Source organism: Mastigoproctus giganteus, chromosome 11 (assembly GCF_048544385.1).
Source record: "Mastigoproctus giganteus isolate SK-2022 chromosome 11, ASM4854438v1, whole genome shotgun sequence".
Taxonomy (NCBI): domain Eukaryota; kingdom Metazoa; phylum Arthropoda; class Arachnida; order Uropygi; family Thelyphonidae; genus Mastigoproctus; species Mastigoproctus giganteus.
The window spans coordinates 151,607,837-151,631,556 of record NC_143585.1 but is presented as its reverse complement, the minus strand read 5'-3'; the positions used below and the strand labels follow the sequence as shown (position 1 = coordinate 151,631,556).

Below are 23,720 nucleotides of genomic sequence, written 5' to 3'. Positions count from 1 at the left end.
GGTAGTTGATTACTGGAACAGACTTCCATCTGTTGTTGTGGAAGTTGATAGCTTAAATAAATTTAAGGCTGAACTAGACAAACATTTGGAGTGACCAGATGGGTGAAATGGGAAGGTTTTTTTCTTTTTTTTTTTGGCTGATGCTGTATAAGCTTGCTTTCTTGCATCATATGCCTCAATTAATGCTAATGTTAATGTAATCAAGGTAAGCTACTGTCTAGAAAAAATTGGCCCCGGGTGTCAAGCGATTGTGTACTTTCACTGCGATTTTCTAAAAAGTGAATTATGGTTATCTTTTACGTTTCTCTCCTTAATATATCCATTTATTTAATAGCAGCTCGTTTATCAAAAGTACTGGTAGAGAGCAAGGAAGAAAAGTAACCTTTCTTTATTTTTCATATTTTATTAGACTAACTCCTAATTTTGCTTGGTCACACCAGGCACTGCTCCTGCCTCCCTGTGGCAGGGACAGTAACCTTGGCTAGAAAAGTTCATCTGCCAGGGGCTAAGAGGAGCCAACATGGAACAAAATATGTTTCGAACTTTAGAGCCACCAAGCTGTCACCAAACACAGAAAATGGCCATGATTCATTGCAAGCAAAGAGGTTGAAAACCAATCCCTCACTGACAGACTTACCTGCATTCTTAATAATGCACTCACTATCTGAACAGCCTCTCAGTAAGCTATCCCCGTTCTAATTAAAAAAACACCTGGAAAGTATTGCAGGATCTCCCAAGACAGTTAAGAGACTGCAATCAGGGGACTTACTTATTGAAACTCTAAACTGCAGGCACGCTGAAAAATTGCTAAAAATAAAAACTTTTGCTGGTATTCCAGTGAAAGTAACTCCACATGCAACCTTAAATAATACATCAAAGGGTGTAATATCTAGTTGGGACCCGATGAATGTGATGGAGGAAGAAATTAAAGAAGAGCTTCAGGAACAAAATATAATTGCTGTTAAAAGAATTATGATCAAAAGAGACAATATTCTCACACCTACCAGAAATATCATTTTCACCTTTAACAGACCAAGCCTACCCTCATCAATAAAAGCTGGATATCTACTTTGCCCCACTCGTCTTTTCATACCCAATCCGTTGAGATGTTATAAATGCCAAAAGTATGGCCACTCTCAAACGACATGCAGAGGGAACCCAGTTTGTCCTAACTGTGGATCCTCCAATCACATTCAAAGTGATTGTTCGGCGAAAGAAATGTCCCAACTGCAAAGGCAACCATCCTGCCTACTCTAAGATGTGAGAAGTAGAAAACGGAGAAAAAAATTGTAAAATAAAAAGTTGAAAACAGAGTTAGTTATCAGGAGGTAAGAAAATTAATTGCACCCAGTATACCTAGCCGTACCTATGGCAATATTGCAAAAAAAATATCAAACAATTGCCACGCAAACCGATGTTATCGTTCCATCAAACACATCAATCTCTGACTGGGCTCGGGCTGTCCTCTCTCAGCAACAGTCCATTGCAGTTAAGCACTCAGACCAAGCAAATAATATGCCTCTTACAATACCAGCAAAATCTCAATCTCTGTCAGTGAATGCCGCTACTTCAAAAAAGATTATTCAGGACACATCGATGGATGCAGAGTATCCATCCAAACAGGAAGATCTGATTCTGGAAATATTTTCAGAAGAAGAGATGGACATGGGTCGCCCTTCCTTTCCAAAAAGAGACAAACCGAAGCCTGAATGCCATAAGACAGTCACATCAGGTACAGCTTCTTCTAAATTCAAGTAATGCCTTACATTTTGCAGTGGAATTGCAGAGGCTTTCGTGGCACAATTGACGACATTCAATACTTAATTAATCGCTACTCTCCAGTTGGTTTCTGCCTGCAAGAAACCTATTTAACTCCTCAAATCTCCGTTTCGATAAAAAAACTATTCATCTATAGAAGAGATCGGATAAATCTGATTCTGCTCGTGGTAGTGTAGCCATTTTATTAGCTCAAAGAATTACCTCGCTCTCCAAACCCAAATCGAAGCCGTTGCTGTGCGTCTGATTACTCAGATTGCTTTAACAATAGTCTCAGTTTATCTCGCGCCAAATCATACTTTCCCTAATGACCTTGAAGAACTTTTAAGACAGCTACCTTCCCCTGTCTGCTTGCTAGGGGATTTCAATGGCAACCATCCTCTATGGAGATCATCTAAATTAGAGATACGCGGCTGAATGATTGAAAATTTACTAGAAAACAAAACCTCACTCTTCTTAATAGTGGCTCGCACACCTATATACAGTTACCTACTGGACAGACTTCCGCAATTGACCTATCGATTTGCTCCCCTATACTGTTTTCAGTCATGCAATGGTCCGCTCTGGATGATCCCATGGGCAGGATTATTTTCCAATTGTTTGTAATCTGATGACTACACAACCACCATTAGACCAACCCTGCAGTAAATGGAAATTCTCTAAAGTCAACTGGGCCAAATTTCATTCAGCAATCACTCTTGACAAAAAACTATTCAACTACAGCCCATAGATGAAGTTGCTGATTATATCACATCCAGTCTTTTAATTGCAGCTAAGTATCTTTTATCAAATCCCCCATACCGACGGCATTTCAACTGTTGGTGGAACGAAGAGTGCACAAAAGCAAAGAAGGAAAAAAATAAAGCATTTAATTTATTCTGTCGATCTCCAACCACAGCTAATCTAATTAGCTACAAGAAGCTAAGGGCAAAAGCACATTACATTCAAAAGCAAGCCAAGAAAGATTCTTGGACTCGGTTCTCGTCTACTCTCAATAGAAACACCAACTCCAGACTAATATGGAAGAAACTTAGGCAGCTTTCTGGGAAGTTTCCAACTGTTCCTTCCCCAATTCTTTCCTGCAATGGGCAAGAACTCCCTGCTCCTCGAGATATAGCCAACGCCTTGGGCAAAACCTTTGCTCAAGTCTCGGCTGCATCAAACTACACTCTGAAATTCCAGAAAATTAAGGCTGCCATCGAACAGAGACCTGTCAACTTTCGAACCTCACTATCACTTCCGTATAATCAACCTCTGCAATATTGTTAACTTTTACAGGCCATCAGAACAACACGAAACAGTGCCTCTGGGCCAGATGGCATATATTATGTCATGCTGCAGCATCTCGATGACAAAAACTTACGGCCGACCGGGCTAGCCGAGTGGGTAAAGTACCTGCCTGGCAACCCAAAGGTCGCGGGTTCGATTCCCGCCTCGGGCTTGGATCAAAGTACTGCAAAAAACCTTGGGAGGTGCAATATGGTCACAGAAGCCGATGCGCCAACAACTACCAAATAAAAAAAAAAAAAAAAAAAAAACTTACAACTGCTTCTTGTTGGCACCTCCATAGCCAGGTGGGAAGGAGCAGCAGGGCATAGCACACGCTTCTTGATTAGACCGGGGTTCGAGCCCGTCGCCACCAAATATGGAGGATGCGGAAAGGTCAAGGGAATGATCACTGCATATTCCCGGAGCAATATGGCCTTAGTTGCTAATGCTCCTAAAAAACCAAATAACATAACAACAACAACTGCTTCTTGTCTTTTTTAACCGGATCTTCCTGGAAAATATTTATCCAACCTCTTGGCACCATGCTACAATTTTGCCATTTTTGAAACCTGGAAAAGATCCCTCCAGTTCTAATAGTTACAGGCGAATCTCTCTGTCAAGTTGCCTTGGTAAAATTCTTGTAAAAATGATCCACAGTCGACTCACCTGGATCATTGAAACTCAACGTCTACTGAGTAATTGACAACATGGCTTTCACAAAAACAGGCCCTCCCTAGATCTGATGATCAAGGCCGGATCTGAAATTCGCAATGGCTTTGTGAAAAACGAACACCTTGTCATGGTCTCCATCGATATAGAGAAGGCATTTGACACTACTTGGCGGTGTGGCATTCTCAGTGACCTACATAATCATGGTCTACGAGGCAACCTGCCCACATTTATTAGGAACTTCCTCCAGAGCCGATCTTTCCAGGTCAGATATCAAAATTCCCTTTCTGCTACATTCTTGCAGGAAGGAGGAGTACTGCAATGATCAGTATTGAGTGCAACCCTGTTTGTCCTTAGAATTGATTCCATTACAAAAGAACTCCCAAATACTGTAGAGGCGTACCTTTACGCTGACGATCTCTATTTCTTGCCATTCTCAGAACATGAGATCAATCGAAAGGCAATTGCAGATGTCCCTCAATAAAGTACAAAAGTGGGCTGAGCTCAATGGATATCGTCTTTCCCAACTGAAAACAGTTGCGATCCACTTTTGCAGTCAATGCAAATTGTATAGATCCTGAAATTTGGATTTCAAATTCCACCATTCCAATTGCCAGCAATACGAAGTTCTTGGGACTAATCCTGGACAGTAAGCTCATCTTTTTTGAGCATGTCAAATTAATATGTGCCTGTCTTAAAAAGATCAACATGCTAAGAGCTTTATCTGCCCTCTCTTGGGGGGCGTCTCCGTAGCCAGGTGGGAAGGAGCAGCAGTGCGTACCACACGCTTCTTGATTAGACCGGGGTTCGAGCCCGTCACCACCAAATATGGAGGATGCGGAAAGGTCAAGGAATGACCACCGCATATTCCGGAGCAATATGGCCTTAGTTGCTAATGCTCCTAAAAACCAAACAACAACAACAACCCTCTCTTGGGGAGCAGATCGTACAACTTTGCTGTTCTTATATAGAGCACTGATTAGAATCTGTTTAGATTATGGTGCTCCAGTTTATGATTCTGCCCGAAAGTATGTACTACACTGGCTGGATCCTATTCAACATAATGCACTGCAGATTGCAATTGGTGCATATAGAGCATCTCCAACTCAGAGTCTATACATTGAAGCTCATGAGCCATCTCTGCAGAAAAATGCTATTACTGAAATATGCAGCCAAAATACAGACTTATTTTTTGCGTCCTATTCAGTCATACCTTTTTAATCAACCACTACTCAACCTCTATAGAAATAAAGCAAGTAAAATATGACTAGCTGACCTACGGCTCCTTGAAATATCACAGAATTGGAATGTTCCTCTCCACAGTAGGCAACAGATAAAGAATTACTCTCAGCCACCATGGACCACCTTTCCTCAACTGATCTGTGATATTTATTTTCTTCAATGGGGAAAGAATCGTCCACCGGCACTGACTGTGCAACAACTCCATGCTAGCCATATTGAAACCTGTGCTGACTTCTTGCAGATATATACGGATGGTTCCAAATCTCTTTCAACTGGTGGAGCAGCAGCAGTGTTTCCCTCTGCTATCATATCAGCTTCTCTTCCACCTGAGTATAGCAACTTTTCAGCAGAACTTGTTGTTATTTGGTTTTTAGGAGCATTAGCATCTAGGGCCATATTGCTCCGGGGATATGCGATGGTCATTCCCTGACCTTTCCACATACTCCGTATTTGGTGGGTCACAGGCTCGAACCCCGGTCTAATTTAGCAGAACTGAATGCAATACAATTAGCTCTAGAAAATTTGACTCTACACCCATCTGCAAAATATATAGTTTACACTGACTCTCTCAGCTCAATTAGAGCAATGCAGATTTTGCTATTGCATTGTCAACAACTAGTTGAGTTTTGTTGGATTCCAGCACATTCAGGCATAAAAGGGAATGAAGTGGCTAATATATCTGCCAAAAGTCCAACTTTAGACCTAACCTCTGTCCCTATTCCAGTGCCGGATTATAATATCTTAATTCAAGCAGCATGCCATGCACAGTGGACAGAGTTATGGCATAACCAAACGAATAACAAACTTTTCCAGTTGAAAAGACCCAGAGTTCTGGCACTCGAGCAATCAGACAGTGCGGCGGGAAGAAGTGGTACTCACACGAATGAGAATAGGACACACCCATCTGACTCACTTCCATCTACTAATAGGTGATGATCCTCCTCTGGCCACCATATTCTGATTGACTGTCCACACTATCAACAACATCGAGCTTCAATACTTCAAAATCTGGCTAATCTTCTAGAACCATTGACACTACGGCATATCATTGGAGAGGACGCAAATGTTAATGAACTTTTCTGCTTTTTAAAACAAATTGGAGTGTATCATCTTTTATGAATAGATGTCAGAACTGAAATTAATTTAAATTAATTTAAACTGGCTTCATTGTTAATTATTTTCTAATATTCCTACAAATAGGTGCACCATAGCCATAGCAGCTAATGCGGCAATAAACAACCATATCACACACACACACACACACACTCTCTCTAGAAAAATTAGGCCAGGTGGGCTGAGAAATGGCTGTTGAAGTTAACATTGACAAATGCATGGTAGTGCAAAAGGGTAGCAGTAATCCCTAATTAACATACCAACTGTCGTGGTGCTACACTCAGCATAGTGGAAAATGAAGAAAAAAAAAAACCCCTGGAGGTAATATTCAGTCTGATGTGAAGTTCTCTGAGTAGTATAGACAGGCTGCCAGGACAGCCTGTGATTTTGTCAGTGATATACAGGAACCTTTGCTAGCAGGGATAAGGAGATAATTATCCCCTTGTACAAGGAAGGCTGTGGTTAGGTTGCATCTTGAATACTGTGTACATGTCTCTAAGCCTCATTTTAGGAAATATGTAGAACTGCTGGAATGAGTGCAGAGAAGGGAAAGCAAGATTGATTAACGAAACAGAGGGGTTATCTTACCAAAAAATGCTTCAGTTCTTCTAATTGTAGAACTGAAGGCTAGAGACTTAGGCACCTATGAGGAGATCTGATTGAGGTATTTAAGGCTTTGAATTGGATGATAAACTCAATGTTGATGGCATTCTTCCTCCTGCCAAGACTACACACACGAGGGGCCACAAATTCAATTGAGGAAGGATGATTGCAGAATAGATGTGCAGAAGTTTGCCGTCAGCTAGTGGGTAGTTAATTTTTGGAATAAATCTGTTGTTGTGGAATTGAGTAGTTTGAATAAATTCAAGGGAGAACCCGACAAATTTTTGTAGGGAGTGGATGGGTGGGGTTTTTTTTTTTTTTTTGCTGTGTTTTATAACCTTTCTTTCTTGCATCATTTACACTACTATTATTAATGCCGACCGGGCTAGCCCAGGTGGGTAAAGTGCCTACCTGGCAACCCAAAGGTCGCGGGTTCGAATCCCGCCTCTGGCTCGGATCAGAGTAAAATGTAAAAACTTACTTTTAGAGGTGCATTATGGCCACAGAAGCCAATGCGCCAACAACTAACAAAAAAAAAAAAAAAAAAAAACTATTATTAACACTAACTTGAAGAATTATAGTAATGTTTTTAAGTCTCTAAGCTTTTGGAGCAAGAAATATATTTCATTCAATTTATTTAATTTTAACAAAGTTTTGAACATTATTTATGTTCACCATCTATTATAGTTAATGGTTACTTTCTAGCTATGCTGATGTATTAATCTAACAAGAAGATATTAATATATTGTAAATCAGTGGTTTTCAACCGGGGTGCTGCAACAATGTTCCAGGGGTGCCACGTAATTTGGGTTAAGTTACTTAAACATTATTTTTTTAAATTTATATATTTATTTCATTATGAAAGGATATATGATATCTGTTTAATTTTGTGATGATCTATAATTGATGTTTATTTAGTACAAAAAAGAATAAAATTATTATATAGGTATATATTAAAAAGTAAGAGATTACCTCAATTTTTTTGTGAAATGCTTCCAGTGAATTCTCTCTCACATGTGACAAATAAAATAAGATGAAAAAAGTGAAAAAAACACTTTTTCACTTTTTTCATCTTATTTTATTTGTCACATGTGAGAGAGAATTCACTGGAAGCATTTCACAAAAAAATTGAGGTAATCTCTTACTTTTTAATATATTAAAAAATCATGGAAATTATTGAGCCCTGTAGCTCTGAATTTTTTTTACTAATTCTTATATAAGTATATATAATTTGTATTATGAATTGTAATTTTGTTTATAGTTATATTATTGTAAAAAATATCTATAACATATATATATTTTTTTAATATTAGATTGTGTATGGGGTGTCGTTATTAAAAAAAAGGTTAAATCACTGTCCTAAATGGTTCTTTCAGCTTCATTTATAAATGAAATTGAATGTCACTTGCTTGTTTCATAAAACATGTTTCATCATTACATTATTATTGACTATTTCATGTTCCTTCTTTTTCCATTTTGATGAGAGGAAGTTATTGATTTATAAAATAAAAATAATAATTTTTAGATTAAAGGGAAATTTTTCCTTCTTTTCAGGAGCTCTTACTGGTCACAGATGCTGTTGATAGATTAAACAATTCTTTTGCAAGTCAGTTATTAACTTTTAGTGATATGCCTGGAAAGATAGAGATAATGAATGAATCTGTAGTGTGGTTGATAGAAGATATTAATCACCATCATGTAAGTAGCTTTGTTTTGATTATAATTGGTTGCTCTCTATTTATGTTTAATTTTAAAAAAAATACTATAATTTGTATTGTTTTTTTATTTTTTAAGGATAGTCTAAGTAAGTTAGAATCAGATACACATAATCTGAGTATAAGACTCGATGTGCTTGAAGCTGAAAGCAGCATACTTACCACACAAGAACCTAAAGTGAATGCAGGTTTAGCTAAAGAAGAAGTTAAAAGTTTGGTATGTATATTTTATAACTCTTAAAACATTAATTGGTTAAAAAGAGAAGCAGTATTATTGACTAAACTTTCTGTATGGTAATAATTAATACATCATAAGATTTATTGTCTTGTTATTGGTATTTAGGATATGAAAATAGTTATAAGTACTTGGTATTCTTTTGTTAAATTTTTCAAATGTTGCAATGGACACTTTTTAGTAATTTAGAATATTTGATTTGTAAGATCAAATATATTGAAGTAAAGGTTGGATGACAAATGTTGCATTATATAAAGGGTAACTATGGACAGAGTTGGGCACAGCCATTCCTGTGGTTAAATTTCAAGACATTCTCTCTCTCTCTCTCTCTCTCTCTCTCTCTCTCTCTCTCTCTCTCTCTCTCTCTCTCTCTCTCTCTCTCTCTCTCTCACACACACACACACACACAAATAAAAAAAAAGGGAAAAATGAATCCTCTGGAAACAGTCTGCGTATTATAATATACAGAAGACTCTGCAGCTCACAGATCATCACATCCATGGCTGGAGGGACTCCAGTCATACCCTAGTCCTGACTCGTAGAGTGGTTTACTTTTCATTGCTGCCCACTCTATATTTACAATGGAGAATCAGTGTTTTTTACCACTTTGACCCCTTTTGTATTACACAGTCATAATCTAGTTGCTGACAAAGCATTTTCTGTTTTTTTTTTTTTTTTTTTTGCAGAAACTCAGTTTTGCTCTATCTTTTTCTTTTCACAAAAAAAGTAAAACCACATTAATATTGGCATTTTAAAAAAAAATTGAATTTTTGCTTATTTTAATTACCGAATTAGTCATCTGATGAACTAATATACATTGCTAAATAGAAAAGGTGGATTAGCATTAGCATTAGTTGAGGCATATGATGCAAGAAAACAAGCTTATACAGCATCAGCCAAAAAAAAACCTTCCCATTTCATCCATCCGGTCACTCCAAATGTTTGTCTACTTCAGCCTTAAATTTATTTAAGCTATCAACTTCCACAACAACAACAACAGATGGAAGTCTGTTCCAGTAATCAACTACTCGCTGGCTTAAGGAAAACTTCTGAACATCTATTCTACAACTCCTCCTTCAATTTGAATCCATGTCCCCTCGGGTTCTAAATCTAAGCAAGCGGAAGTATCCCATCAGCATTGAGCCTGCTCAAACCATTCAAGGCCTTATACACCTCAATCAGATTGCCCCGCTGGTGCCTAGTCTCCAGATGCTGCAACTTGCAGAACTTAAGTCTTTCTTTGTAAGTGCACCCCTTTGTTACTCTCACCAATCTTGTTGCCCTTCTCTGTACTCGTTCTAATACTCTATATACTTCCTAAAATAAGGTCTCCAGACCTCTACGCAGTACTCAAGGTGTTGCCTGACCTTGCCTTCTTCTCTGCATTATAGAATTCTAGCTATAGTTGTACTATACTTGTGTAGTACAAGCTAATTAACAATGTCTTTCAGTAAGATGACAAAGAAAGACAAGGTAAAATTTCAGAAGAGATATATGCAAGATTTTTTTTTTTTTTTTTGTATATTATAAAATCTGAAAAAGTAACATGTTTTCTTTGTGTAGATATACATGTAGATGTGGATTTTTGATTTCAAGCGATTGAGAATGTGATGTAATCAGAACTCTACAAACAAATAAGCACAAGGATAGTGTGTAGTGCATAGAAAGAAATGTGGAAATAAATGTAGTATTTCATAATGCCAAATGTTTATTTGCATCTTTTGTCACAAAACATGATCTTACTCTGAGTTTTGCTCATCAAGTAGGCACATTGTTCAGAAATAAATTACTTGATAGCAAGAAATACAGTTATGGAAGGACAAAAACAACTGGCATCATTAGTAAAATTGCATAGGTAGGGAGTGAACAGATACGGAAAAGTCTGAGAAATGGGACATTTTCAGTTGCAAAAAATGGCAGTAAATCAAGTACAGTGATTCCTAGTACAGCGAACGTCAGTTATCCGGAATAATTTGAAAAGCTGATCCCCCCCCCTTTTATTAATGATAGTATTTGAGACAAATGTTTATTATGTTACGAGAATATTTCTATTTGTTTTGTTACTTCATATATCTTGTGAAGTGTTGGATTAGAAAACTATGAGTGATAAGAGTTTAGTCATTCGAAGCGAATGACTATCCATGGCATATTTTGTTCTCTTCATTTCATATTATGTTTAGTTTAGCTCCAGATCTGGTAAGAATAATATCAGTCCGAAATTGTGCAAATCATTTTTCTCAGTTTTTTGCAGTAAAATGTCATTGAAAAGAAACAGCACTAAAATGGGCAGAAAAACAGGAAGAATGCATTATAATAAAAATGATATTGTTAAGGAACTTGAGATTTAGTTTCAAAATAAAGGTCACAACAAATGAAACAAAAAACGATTGAACATTATTTTAAAAAATTACTTTAAATTTTTTTCTACGTAAAATTTGCAGTAAAATACCTATCCAAATTTACATACATATGTAAATGTGCAAATTTTTATGTATAAGTTATTTTTTTAGTTAAATAAATTCGGTCTTTTTTTTTTTTTTTCTTGAAATTTAAAGTCTTTTTCTTTTACCTTAATACATTATAACAGAATTTATTTAATCTTACCTTATGTTTAATTATCCGAGAAATTTGGCTATCCGGAAGTGATCTGACATTAATTATTCCGGATAACTGATGCTGTACTATATATCCCATTGTATTGACCTTTTGTAATAATAAAAAAAAATAAATAAATAAAAGGCAGCACGATTTCAGTACCAGTATTAGAAGTTGGTTCTACAGTGTACAGCGTTGCAAGTCTTCTTCTGAACAACTTAAAAGCATGTGGGGTTCCTTTGAAAACTGTCTGGCAACATTGATAGTGTGCCTTTTAAGAAGTGGAGATTGACCCATTTCTTGAAAATAGGCTCTTGTTATCTTAGTAATTCACATGCTAAAAGGGGGCGGGACTTGCATGTCTTCTTGTGAAAGTGGTTGTATATTTAGTGGAAATTTACTCTGTCAAGAAAGAAAAAAAAAAAGAAAAGGAAAGTTATATTTAAATAATTTTATAATTTAAATAATTTTAAATGATGCATCTTTGGTTAACCCGCAAGTTAGTGCATCCCCAAAAATTGCTCTGGGGGTTACATCTAAGTCCTCCTTGATACCATGGAAGTATTTGGAATTAAAGGCAGTAAATAATTTAAAATTGAGCACTTCTTGATGTATTCATCATCTTGACAATTTGGTGGATATAATCAGAAATAATACAGTGCATGCTGCTTATTGTAATCAGGCTTTGGTTTATGTAATTGCTTTTTGCCTTTCACAGTTTACATATGCAGTGGAAGTGATTTACATAACACTTCAATTTGTTCTTGAACTCCAATATGCGTGGTGAGTTAATGATTTTGCTTCATATGGTTTGTATGGTTGTTGGTATTGTTACTCCATGAATGAAATTATCTCTATTCCTACCAATCAACACCTTTAACACCTTTTCTAATTCTTGATTTTAATATTTTCTTTATTTGTTTTTAATGGTATGTATGGATTTCCAAAAACATTGTAACAGTTTAATTTTTATTGATGACTTTCTTCAAGAAATAGTAGGCAGTCAAATTAAGATATTTTCTCTTGCTTGATTTTAATGTTTTATTCCCTATCCTCTTTCACCTTTTTTATGTACATTTCTATTCTACATCAGTAAACAATTCTAAATTGCTGCATTCTTGTTCAGTTGGTTATTGTTACCACTTTAGGTGAGTCGTGAAGTGATTGCAATAATCATGTTCACTGTGTATCAAGTTTAATTTTTATATTAATTAATTTTTTTATAAATTAGCATTAAACTCGTAATAATTATCATAACGCCTAGTAGATCATAAGTATATATGTGTACATAGAGATATCCTGTGGAATGTATTTTTAAAGGTTTTAAAATGAGTTTTAAAATAAAAGTTTAAGAATAAAAACTTTGTCTTAAGTTTTTCAGTATACATTTTGTTTTAAAAAATATTTTCAAAAATTTAAAGAATTCAAGAGCCAGCCATGATTGCTTTTGCCACTTTCCCTCGTTTGATTGAATTTCTGCCATACAAGCACATATATGTGAATCAGATCGCAAATAAAAGTTGACAGTAAATCTGCAAATGAGATATTATTAACATTAGTTGAGGTATATGATGTAAGAAAGCAAGCTTATAGAGCATCAGCAAAAAAAAAAAAAAAAACCATTCCCGTTTCACCCATCTGGTCACTCCAAATGTTTGTCTAGTTCAGCCTTAAATTTATTTAAGCTATCAACTTCCACAACAACGGATGGAAATCTGTTTAAGCAATCAACTACCCGTTGGCTAAAGGCAAACTTCGGCACATATATTCTACAACTGTGTTTCTTCAGTTTGAATCAATGTCCCCTCAGGTTCTTAGTCTGAGCAAGAGGTATCCCATCAGCATTGAGCCTGCTCAAACCATTCAAGGTCTATACACCTCAATCAGATCACCTTGCAGGTGCCTAGTCTCCAGATGCTGCAACTTGCAGAACTTAAGCCTTTCTTCATAAGAGCACCCCTTTGTTCCTCTCACCAAACTTGTTGCCCTTCTCTGTACCCGTTCCGGCAACTCAACATGCTTCCCAAAATGAGGCCTCCAGACCTGTATACAGTACTCAAGGTGAGGCGTGACCACTGCCCTACACAAAGGGATAATCAACTCCTTGTCTCTGCTAGCAAAATTCCTATATATCATTGACAAAACTTCATGACCTGCTCTGGCAGCCCGTCTGCACTGGTCAGAGAACTTCATATCTGACTGCACAATTACCCCATTTTTTTCATTCTCCACCTCCCTGAGTGTACCACAGAATTGGTATGTTTCTCTTGGGTTACTGCTACCCATATACAGTATTTTGCATTTGTGAATGTTAAACTTCAGTTGCCACTTCTCAGCCAGCCCATCTGCTCAAACTTTACTAGATCCTGTTGCAGTAGTATACTGTGTTTAGTGTCATTAACAACCCTGCCAACCTTTGTATCATCTGCAAACCTTCATTGATATATACACAAAACAACAATGGGCCCAGCACCGAACCCTGGGGGACTCCGCTAATAACATTAATCCACATAGAGCAGTGTCCATTTATTACCACTCTCTGCCGTCTCCCACTCAACCATTCCTTTATCCATTGCAGTAACTTGCCCTTAATGCCACACCACTCCAATTTGTACTGCAGTCTTTCATGTGCAACAGTATCAAAATTATTTTTAGCATCCAGTTCCTTTGTGACCACATCGTAGTATCCAATCAATTTGGTCAGACAAGACTTCCCCTTAACAAACCCATGCTGTGTCTGAACTGTTGCTGCTGCTGTCTTGTCTAGGTGATTCTTTATCACCTCTTTAACCAGTGACGCCATTAATTTCCCTAGAACAGAAGTTAAACTAACAGGTCTATAATTATTTGTGTCACCCTTTGAAACCCCCCTTTGTGAATTGGGGATATATTTGCACATCTCCAGGCCATGGGGACCTCCACTGGCTCTAAGGATGCACTCATAATTATGGCTAAGGGTATGCTTACTTCCCTTGCTGCCTCCGTCATTATAACTGGATAGATTCCATCTGTCCCAGGTTCCTTTTTTATGTTTAACTTCAACAATTTCTCCTCCACTTTGCTCTCAGTTATCACAAAATCACTTAGTTCTCTGTTAGAGTTTGATAAACTTCTGGCATTCCCCTCCTTGAATAACTCCTCATGTCTGAATGTAGATGCAAAATACTCATTCAGTTTATCAGCTACTTGAGCAGGATCATCAATAGTCAAACCATCTATGTTAAGTAGACCAATCTGATTCATACCCTTCTAGGGTTTACTTAAGTAAAGATTTCTTTGCCTCCTTTGCCAAAGATTTTTCATAATCTGCCTTCGCCTGCCTAACCTCATTTGTGACTTGATTACAGACTGGCTTATATCTCTCGTAGGCTTCTGTATCGCCTGATAATTTATATACATCCCATGCATTTTTCTTCTCTGCCACGAGCCTCATAAATTCATCCCACATCCATTTAGGCCTGAACCTTGAACAGAGGTATTTCTTAGTTGGTAGGAAAACCCTAGTGGCTTCCCATTTATAATTCACCGTTGGTAATATCACCAATTGATCCCACTCTATAGAATTTAAAAACTGTCTGAGACCTCTGTAGTCACCTTTATGAAAACAAAAACCCTTCCCTTTACTCTTGATCGTAGTTACATCTTTAAGTAAATCCCACATCAGTGCACTGTAATCACTGTCACCTAGTGGTTCCTTTATCTGCAAATTCCTAATGCATGCATCATCACTGCTGATAATCAGATCAAGGGTATTACTCCCTCTGGTTGCCCCTTGAACATGTTGCCGTAGAAAACAATCCTCCAATAAATCCACAAAAGTTTTGCTAGCTTGTGAGTGACCAACCCACTAGTTCCAGTCAATATATGAAAAGTTAAAATCCCCCGTTACAAGACATTCTGATTTATTGGCCCATTCTATTTCTCTGCACAACTTTTCATTGTATTCATCAGCGTCATTAGGCCTATAACATACTCCTACTCTCATTTTCCCTTTCTCAGTGCTTATGTCACACTATACTGACTCAACATTGCATTGTCCACCAATGTCAATTGTATACCCTTCCTTAGATTTTGTGTGTTCTTAATTAACAGCATAACCCCTCCTCCCTTTCTGTGCCCATTGTACTCCCCAAATTCCAATTCTGCACTGCTTATATCTGTGTTACACCATGTCACTGATACCCCAACAATATCTGCCTTTGATGTCTTGATCAGCACTTCTAGCATTAATGTATGTGCAAGTATACATGCACTTGTTCTTACTCTTAGTTACCCTAACACAGCTCATGTATTTACTTGTTCCATGATGACTCCCATCAGCTCTTGAAATCCGCAGCAACTTGCTCTCTAGGCTGCTGCTCATTACAATAGAATCAGCGCAAGAATCACTTTCATTTCTGCCTGCAGCTACCGTTAATCTTTTAGTCTGTGAATCCACCCCCAAACTAGCGGTTTTCTGACCCACAAGCACTGCCTCGATAGCATCAGCAAATATTCTTGCACCGTTTGTATTAAAGTGTATCCAATCGCTGTAGAAGCAGTCCCTCCTGTTAGCAAGCACGGACCATGCTGAAAAAAATTTTTATCCCGTGAGCCTCTCAAGGGCTGAATTGATTGACAAGGCTCTCATCATGTACTCTCTCCTATCATGTCTGGGCAGAATTGCAGACACTTTCAAATTTAACCCTAATTCGTGACTTTTTTTTTCAGCATTGACCTGTACTTATTAAGTAAATCTGCAGATCTCTTACTCTTAGGATCATTAGTGCCAACGTGTACAACAATATCACCTTTTGTGCCCTTAAAAGATGATATCTGCTCTACAATGTCATCAACTTTTGCTCCTGGCAGACATTCTCTGGTCCTGTTCCACTTATCCTTTTTGCATACTATGTTCCCCGTATCCCTGATAATAGTCGCCAACAATAACTATTTCCTGTGGGACCAGCACATTCTGCCTTGGAGATTGCCGCTGTGTTTCCTGATGCATACGAGTGAGCTCTGTCATTGAGCTGAAAGCTTTTGCCCTACACCTCAAACTCTCATAGATGCCCATCAGAATGCTCAGTTGGCACCTAATTTCTTCAGTCTCTGCACCTAGCACACACAAAGACATCCTCCTTGGCTAGATCATGTCCTGTTCTAGACAGGTCTGCAAACATTTTGCGCATTGTTTTAGATTGTGTTGGTGGGAGAATTGCCTGTGTCAGTTCTCCCACGAGCCACAGCACTCTGGCTATTCTGTGAATGCTGCTTTGCTGCTTTAGTTTGGATCATGATTCTGTTTAAGTATAATTTAATTAACAATAAAATTTAATAAGATTAACAAATTTTATTGATAATGCTATACTAATCTAACAGATTTCTAATACACTGCTACGTATTTCGCTATCTAGTTTTATGTTAAACCTTACGGTATTCCATATCGTATAACAATGGTGGCAAGTTACGAATGTAAAATCTACGGACACTAAGTATTAACTTTCAAAATCGCTATCTAAATTCAAAATAAACCACGGAGCTTGGCTAGAACTATAAAGCTGCTTATAGAAAATAATTTAGTATAACAATTAAGTCAATAAAAAGACTAAATATAAATGAAAACTTAGCATTTGCCGGAGCTGCAAAAATCTTAACCAACGTTGTAGTTTTGTGAAACAGCTCATTAAGTTATTGTACAGCGATGTAAACATAAAGCTTTACTATTTTTTTTAGTATTGTTGATCAGTGGCCTTTATTGGCTGCTCTATTTGGTATGTCATACCAAATAGAGCAGCCAATAAAGGCCACTGTGCTAGCTGAATCCTAGTACTAAAATAAAATGGCAATTTCACTTACACAAATGTAAAGTCCACTAACAGCAGTGGTTGACCAAAAAGTTGTAATCCAAATTGTGTTATTCACCAGAAACTTATAATCCATCTAACACACTTCAGATTGAAACAATGATGCATAAGATGTGAAATTAAAACCAAGAAAAATTAATATTAAATATCTATATTCCTCTAGAAGTAATTTTTCCAACCTCTGATGTCCGTTTTTATTACAAACGTGTGGTGTTTCAACGTATTCTTAAGCTTATTATTACATGAACAAGTGCATAGGTGTACACAGAATGCCTAATACTCAAATTTGATTTTCTTTTTAATGTACATACTTCTCAAATTTCATCCAAATCAAGGGTGAAAATTGAAAGTAAACTATACTAAAGGAATATTAAAATTTGTATTTATTTCACTGATATCCATTTTAATTTTATTTTATTTGTTGCATGCCATATGCTGTTGCAGCCATTGTTGGGTTAGATGTGTAACTAGACCAGTAGAAAAATGGCTTTGCGAAGTCTGTAAAATAAGAGGTTAAAAATGGTGAGAAAAGCCATATAACCACTTTTCAGAGTTACCAACTTGAAAAGTACAACATGCAATCACTAGCAAATAGCACTGAACTGAAGAAAAGGACTTCTGAGTCAAAAACCAGATCTTTTGAGAATGAACTCACCATAAATGCTAGAATTAAATTAGAATAGATAATTGTGGGCATGTTATCGTTACTTTTGTGGAAATCTGTTCATGTTCCTCTCTTCTAGTTTGAACAAAGTAGTTTGCTTGTTCCTTTTAAATGTTATGCCGGCGTTCAAAAATTTGAATAAGATCTTTAATTCAGCATATATCTCACATCCATATACTGAGGTTGTTACTCCAAGATATGTTGAAGAATATTATGTGCAAATTTTCTATAATAATAGTTTTTAAATATTTCACTTACATTTTGGAAATTGATTATCATAGCAGAATAAACCATAAGGATGAGTTTGACTTAGTCATATACATTTATTCTGCCAAGGTCATGAAGAGTAAAACAGGAGAAGTCTTTTTTTTTTAAGTGAAGAATTACTTTATTGCTGCACGTGGCTGCATGGTACACAATTTCTCACTGAAAAATTACATTCTTATAAATGCTGAGATAAGACTAATTTCATCAGTTGGCAGTGTATCATTTTAAGATGTAAATTGGAGAAATTTCCATTAAAAAAAAAAAAAAAAAAGGTCAAGCAATACATGTTTTGTATCAGTTAAAACATGTCAGTTTCAGTGCGAAAACCTACTAAATACTATTACGAAAGAAGAAAAAGGATTGATGTTTAGTGGTCTTTGGTCAGGGAACTGACACAAGGAAGCATGAAATATAACAAATTATCTGGTTAAATATTCTCCGAGAGTCGGAGAATATTTAAACAGAACAAAGCATTGAAATGCTCTTCTGAGCTAAGTTTGAAGTAACAGTAATTCCATTGTTATATGCAAAACTTTGATGACACAACATTTCTGTGGCACTATCTCTCTCAAAACAATCCAAACTGAAATTCACAGACAAGAAAAATCCTTGGTAAGTAAATATTTGGAAGCATATTGTACTAGTTGAACAGTCCGATGATTGTATTGTAATATAAAATGTGTATGAAAACAGTGAAATTCATAATTTATGGCATTGTTTGAACTTTAGAAAAACTTCCTGCTCTTTATGAAAAATTTGTTTTCTCCCCTGTTTTTGCGATGAGCTTCTGCATTTTGCAAAAAAATTGTCCCCGTTTTGCCCCAGAAAATCTCCTGTTTCCTCCTATTTACAATTGCCTGATCTCTAGATTTTTGAAAGTCAAAAGTTTATCACAAAATTTTAAGCTAAAAATAAAACTGTTTTTGGCTGTATTGGAACACATTTCATGTGGACATAGTCGTCACTTAAGATGCTTTCGTAAAAAAAAACACAAAACAGGAATATAGAGAGAGTTTCTGGAATCTGAATGTCTAATATAACCAACAGCCTAAAAAGGCTGTTGGTTGGTTATATTAGACACTCAGGTAACCCAGCTATCCATCTTTCATGATGGTCTGGAATTTCTTTATATTACATCTTCACATAAACATAGCTAAAATTCTGTCAACAGAAATGGGGGGAGAGACTCGTGGCCATTAGCCAATCAAAGAGAAAAGAAGTCTAGAAGTCTGCAACTTGCAATTAATTCAGCCTCCAAATTAGAAAGGGCATGCACAGTACCATCATATATATTAGGAAATTGGTGGCACTAAGTTCAGAAAGAACTATAGTTTCTTATTTATATGTATACTGCCAAAGAGAGACTGACGTGAAATGTTAAGCTCACACCTGGCATAACCCCAGGGGCTCACATCTGGTGAGTATGGGCTTGGCATACCCAGGATCCTGAGCTGGATATCATCATTCTTCTCTTTCTTGGTGATTCCCTTCTACTTCTCTCTCTCTCTCTCTCTCTCTCTCTCTCTCACAGGCCACAAAAAAAAAAAAAAAACCTTTGTATTAAGACCCTCACAGACAAAAGAATTGCAAAGGAATGCACAGGCTGTTTGACTGCAGTAATCTGAAGTCAGAATGGAGAAGACATAATCAATCAGACTTTGAAAAAGGTCTTATAGTGGGCGCACATTTAGCAGGAGACACGATTCAAAAAATGAAAGGCATGACTGGTTTCTCAAGAGCAGCCATGTAAAAGGTTTTTAATGACTGGAAAGAAAGTGGTTCTTCCACATCTCAAAGAGAAATGCAGCAGAAAAACAATACTTCAAGAGTGAAGTCCTTGTACTCTAAGGGAGAACTGTACAGAAAAATAGACATCCAGTGCAGGCAGAAAATACATCTGAATTCAACCAAGCCCAGAACTCTCCTATTTCAACTTATACCACATGAAGGGAGTTGAAGAAATTAGGTATTGGCAGTCGCCTGCCTATTGAGAAACCACTTTTTTTTTAGAGAAAAACAGAAAAATCTGCTTGCAGTGGTGCTTGAGGACATTGGAACACTGAAAGAAGGTCATGTGATCAGACAAATGACGATACACTTTGTTTTGCATTGATGGTAGGCAGAGAGTGTGGTGAGAACTCAAAAAGCAATGAACCCCACTTGCCTTGTTAAGACAACCCAAGCATCTGGAGGTAGTATCATGGTATTGGGGAATGCTTTGTTGGCATGGACTGGGTCCATACCAGTGGAAGGTCAAGTATTATCCAGGGAGCAATAATTTTTGTATTAGATTACTGCGTCATGCAATATATACTTTTATCCCGAAGGTGACAGCCACTTTATGGGCAACAATGCATTGTGGCAGAATTGTGCAGGAATGGTTTGAGAACATGACATGGTTTTCCACCATCTTCCCTGCCCTCCATATTTTTCTGATCTGAATCCTATGAGAATGTGTGGGATATGCTGTAGAGAGCTATTTGGCAGTGAAGTCCTTTTCCTTCAACTTTGATGTAAGAAAGGTTACAAAATGCACTAAAATATCTTATAGAATCCATGCTGCATAACACACTTGTTATTTGAAACAAATGTAGCCCAATTCAGTACTGAATAAGGGTTCATATGTTGTTTGGCCAATGTGTGTATTAACCTTTAGTACTTTGAAACTGCCAACTTCAGTAGAAGCAAGTTACTTAAAGTATTGTGTCTGATGTTACATTCCAAATCCTATGAGATGTTACAAATGTCAAATTTTTGACATTCTCAAAACACATACCAAGGCAATGTCACATGCCCAATTGCAGATCTCCACCAATCAGATTGCACTGCATACCACCACTCTGCCTTAACTGTAAGAGCAATCATCCAGCTTATTCTAAGGAATATGTGACCTATGGAAGTTAGGAAAAAAATAACAGAAATATAAGATCGAAAACAAAGTAACATACCAAGAGGCAAGAAAGCAGGTTAAATTAACTTTACCAAAAGTTACATATGCCTTAACTACTCAAAACCACAAATCTGTAACAATTCAGACAGATGTGAAATTTTCCCCGGACACATCAGTAGCAGAATGGGCTCGATTGGTGCTCTCAACACCAACTGCAATACTGATGGATAACACCCGAAAAGGCACATAAACTAGATACTGTTGAGGGACATCAATAACACCAGACTAGTATGGACGCAGACAGTTACAACCATAATGAAACCGTGTTAGATCTCCATGCAGAAGACATGACCTGGACACCTCCTTTTTCCAAAAAAAGAGGAAATCTTGTTTCTGAAAAACAACATAATGCAACAAATCATACAATGGAGATTGTAGATGAATGTAAACAACATTTGTGAGGTCATATCTAATCTCTAGATACAACCCTACAGCTGTTTGCTTGGAAGAGACTAAATTGACTCAGGTGACTCCCAAAATTAAGAACTATACATTGTATTGGAAATGCAGAAATAAACCTTCTGCAAATGATGGTGTACCAATTCTAGCGCACGAGTTTCATCCAAACAGATTTCTCTTCAAACTTCCTTAGAAACAGTTGGTGTTTGTATGATGCTGGAATTTCATTAACTACTGTTTCTGTATATGTCTTTCTCCAAAACAGACCTATACTGCTAAAGAACTTGAATTTGTAATGAAGAACTCTTTTCTGCTTATTGGGTAATTTAGCAAGCACCACCCATTATCGGGTTCAGCCCATATGGACAGAAGAGGATAGATTGTAGAAAATTTACTGGATTGGCAAAACCTAACATTACTCAACACTGGATCACATACTCATACGATTTTCCCAGTAGGATCCACCTCTGTTATTGACTGTTCTGTATGCTCAGTACTGTGCACACTACTCCAAAGCATAGAGTGGGTGGACAGTACTAAATGACCCTCTTGGAAGTTGATGGTTTTCTTATCTCTGAAAATTACAAATGTTGAGATCATTACACAGAGAAAATCAAACAATGAAAACAGAGTTACAGAGAAAATCAAACAATATGCTTTGGAAATGCTTCAAAACATATTGGAAAAAAGTTTCTGCAAGCATATCTCTCTCTCTCTCTCTCTCTCTCTCTCTCTTCTCTCCCTCCCTCCCCCCCTAATAATCACATTTTACCGAAATCAAATTTAGGTGGTAGATAAGGCTCATCAACCAGTGCAATACCACCACTTTGCCTGCTGAAGTCTTGAGTTGGTGAAACCCATGTTTAGTTTTCAGAGCAAAGTTTCTGTTCCAGCATCCCCCTTCCCATCTCCTTCAACCATGTGTGGCACTACTAGCATTAATGATAACCAGTACCACTACTAATACTAAGTAGTAGGTGCCTCCGTAGCCAGTTGGACAGGAGCAGCAGTGCGTAGCACATGCTTCTTGATAGACAGGGGTTCGAGCCCGTGACCACCAAGTACGGAGGTTGCGGAAAGGTCAGGGAATGACCACTGCATATCCCTGGAGCAATATGGCCTTAGTTGCTAATGCTCCTAAAAACCAAATAACAAACAAACGTAACTAAGTAGTAGATGACCCCTTCCCCAAACATCTCCTTCAATCTATAGGTTTTGATATCTTTCGTGTTTGTGGTTTTTATTTAAAAAAAAAAAGTAGACAGGGTGATTCTAAATTATTGTTGGGGTTTCCGTGGCCTATAATGTTGTCAAACTGGAAATAACAAAATAAAGCTGCTTACTCAGCTTTATTTTGTTGTTTTTTGACAACATTCAAAAAATAGACAACTGGAAGACAACAATCTTCCACTTGTCTCTCCTCTGGCAACGCTGTACTCACTGCATTGATGTCTGGTAGATATTTATTGACGGCACTACTTCAAAATGGTGACTGTTCAAGAGAAAGCAATGTGAATACTTTTGGTTTTTCGAAACAAAGTCCATTATCAGAATGCAACGTTGTTACAGAACTCAGTATGGAAAAGATTCACCTTCAGATAATGCTATCCTATGTTGGTTAAAGCAATTTCAAGAGACTGGTAGTGTTCTGCACCGAAAAGGAGCGGGAAGACGTTGATCGAATCCATGAAGCATTTTCTTGAAGCCTACAAAAATCAACTAGACGTGCTTCTTTGCAGTTAGGTATACCACAAACGACTGTTTGGAGGGTTGTTCATAACCGCCTTCACCTGCATGCCTACAAATTGCAAATTGTGCAGGCTTTAAAGCCGATCAATTAACCCCACCATTTCCAATTTGCTCAAGACATTTCGTCAAACGTCGAAGCTGATGAAAATTACCTTCGGAGATGGAGATTTGGTGATGAAGCAACGTTTTACATATCAGCGAGGGTAAGTCGTCATAACTGTAGAATATGGGGATCAGAAAACCCTCACACCATTCGAGAATACTTTTTCTTGTTCAGAAATTTTGGATCCCTTTTTCTTTGCAGAAAAAACAGTTGACAGCAGTGACCTATCTGGACATGCTACAGCTGTATCTGTTACCCCAGTTGGAAAATCATCAGCCAAATGTGGTGTTCCAGCAAGATGGTGCACCGCCACATTGGGCTCTTATTGTCTGAGAATTTCTTGACATGCATTTTCCTGGGTGCTGGATTGGGCATGGTGGACCGATTCCGTGGCCTCCACGCTCACCCGATCTTATGCCACTTGATTTCTTCCTGTGGGGATACGTGAAGGACATTGTGTGCAAGACCCCTGTGACCTCTCTCGATGAACTGAGACTCAGAATTGTTGCTGTTATCAAAACAGTT

General features: G+C 37.3%; 1 protein-coding gene across 2 annotated transcripts in view; it reads left to right on the top strand.

Annotated features, from left to right (window-relative positions):
• The window catches only part of LOC150078517 (uncharacterized), a 257,309-nt gene that overhangs the window by 152,919 nt on the left and 80,670 nt on the right, over nucleotides 1-23,720 (top strand). For both annotated transcript variants that reach the window (XM_090384324.1, XM_090384325.1), the window contains exons 7-8: nucleotides 8,227-8,370; nucleotides 8,467-8,604. In XM_090384324.1, coding sequence (XP_090240450.1) covers nucleotides 8,227-8,370; nucleotides 8,467-8,604 — 282 coding nt within the window. The remainder of the gene's footprint in view (nucleotides 1-8,226; nucleotides 8,371-8,466; nucleotides 8,605-23,720) is intronic.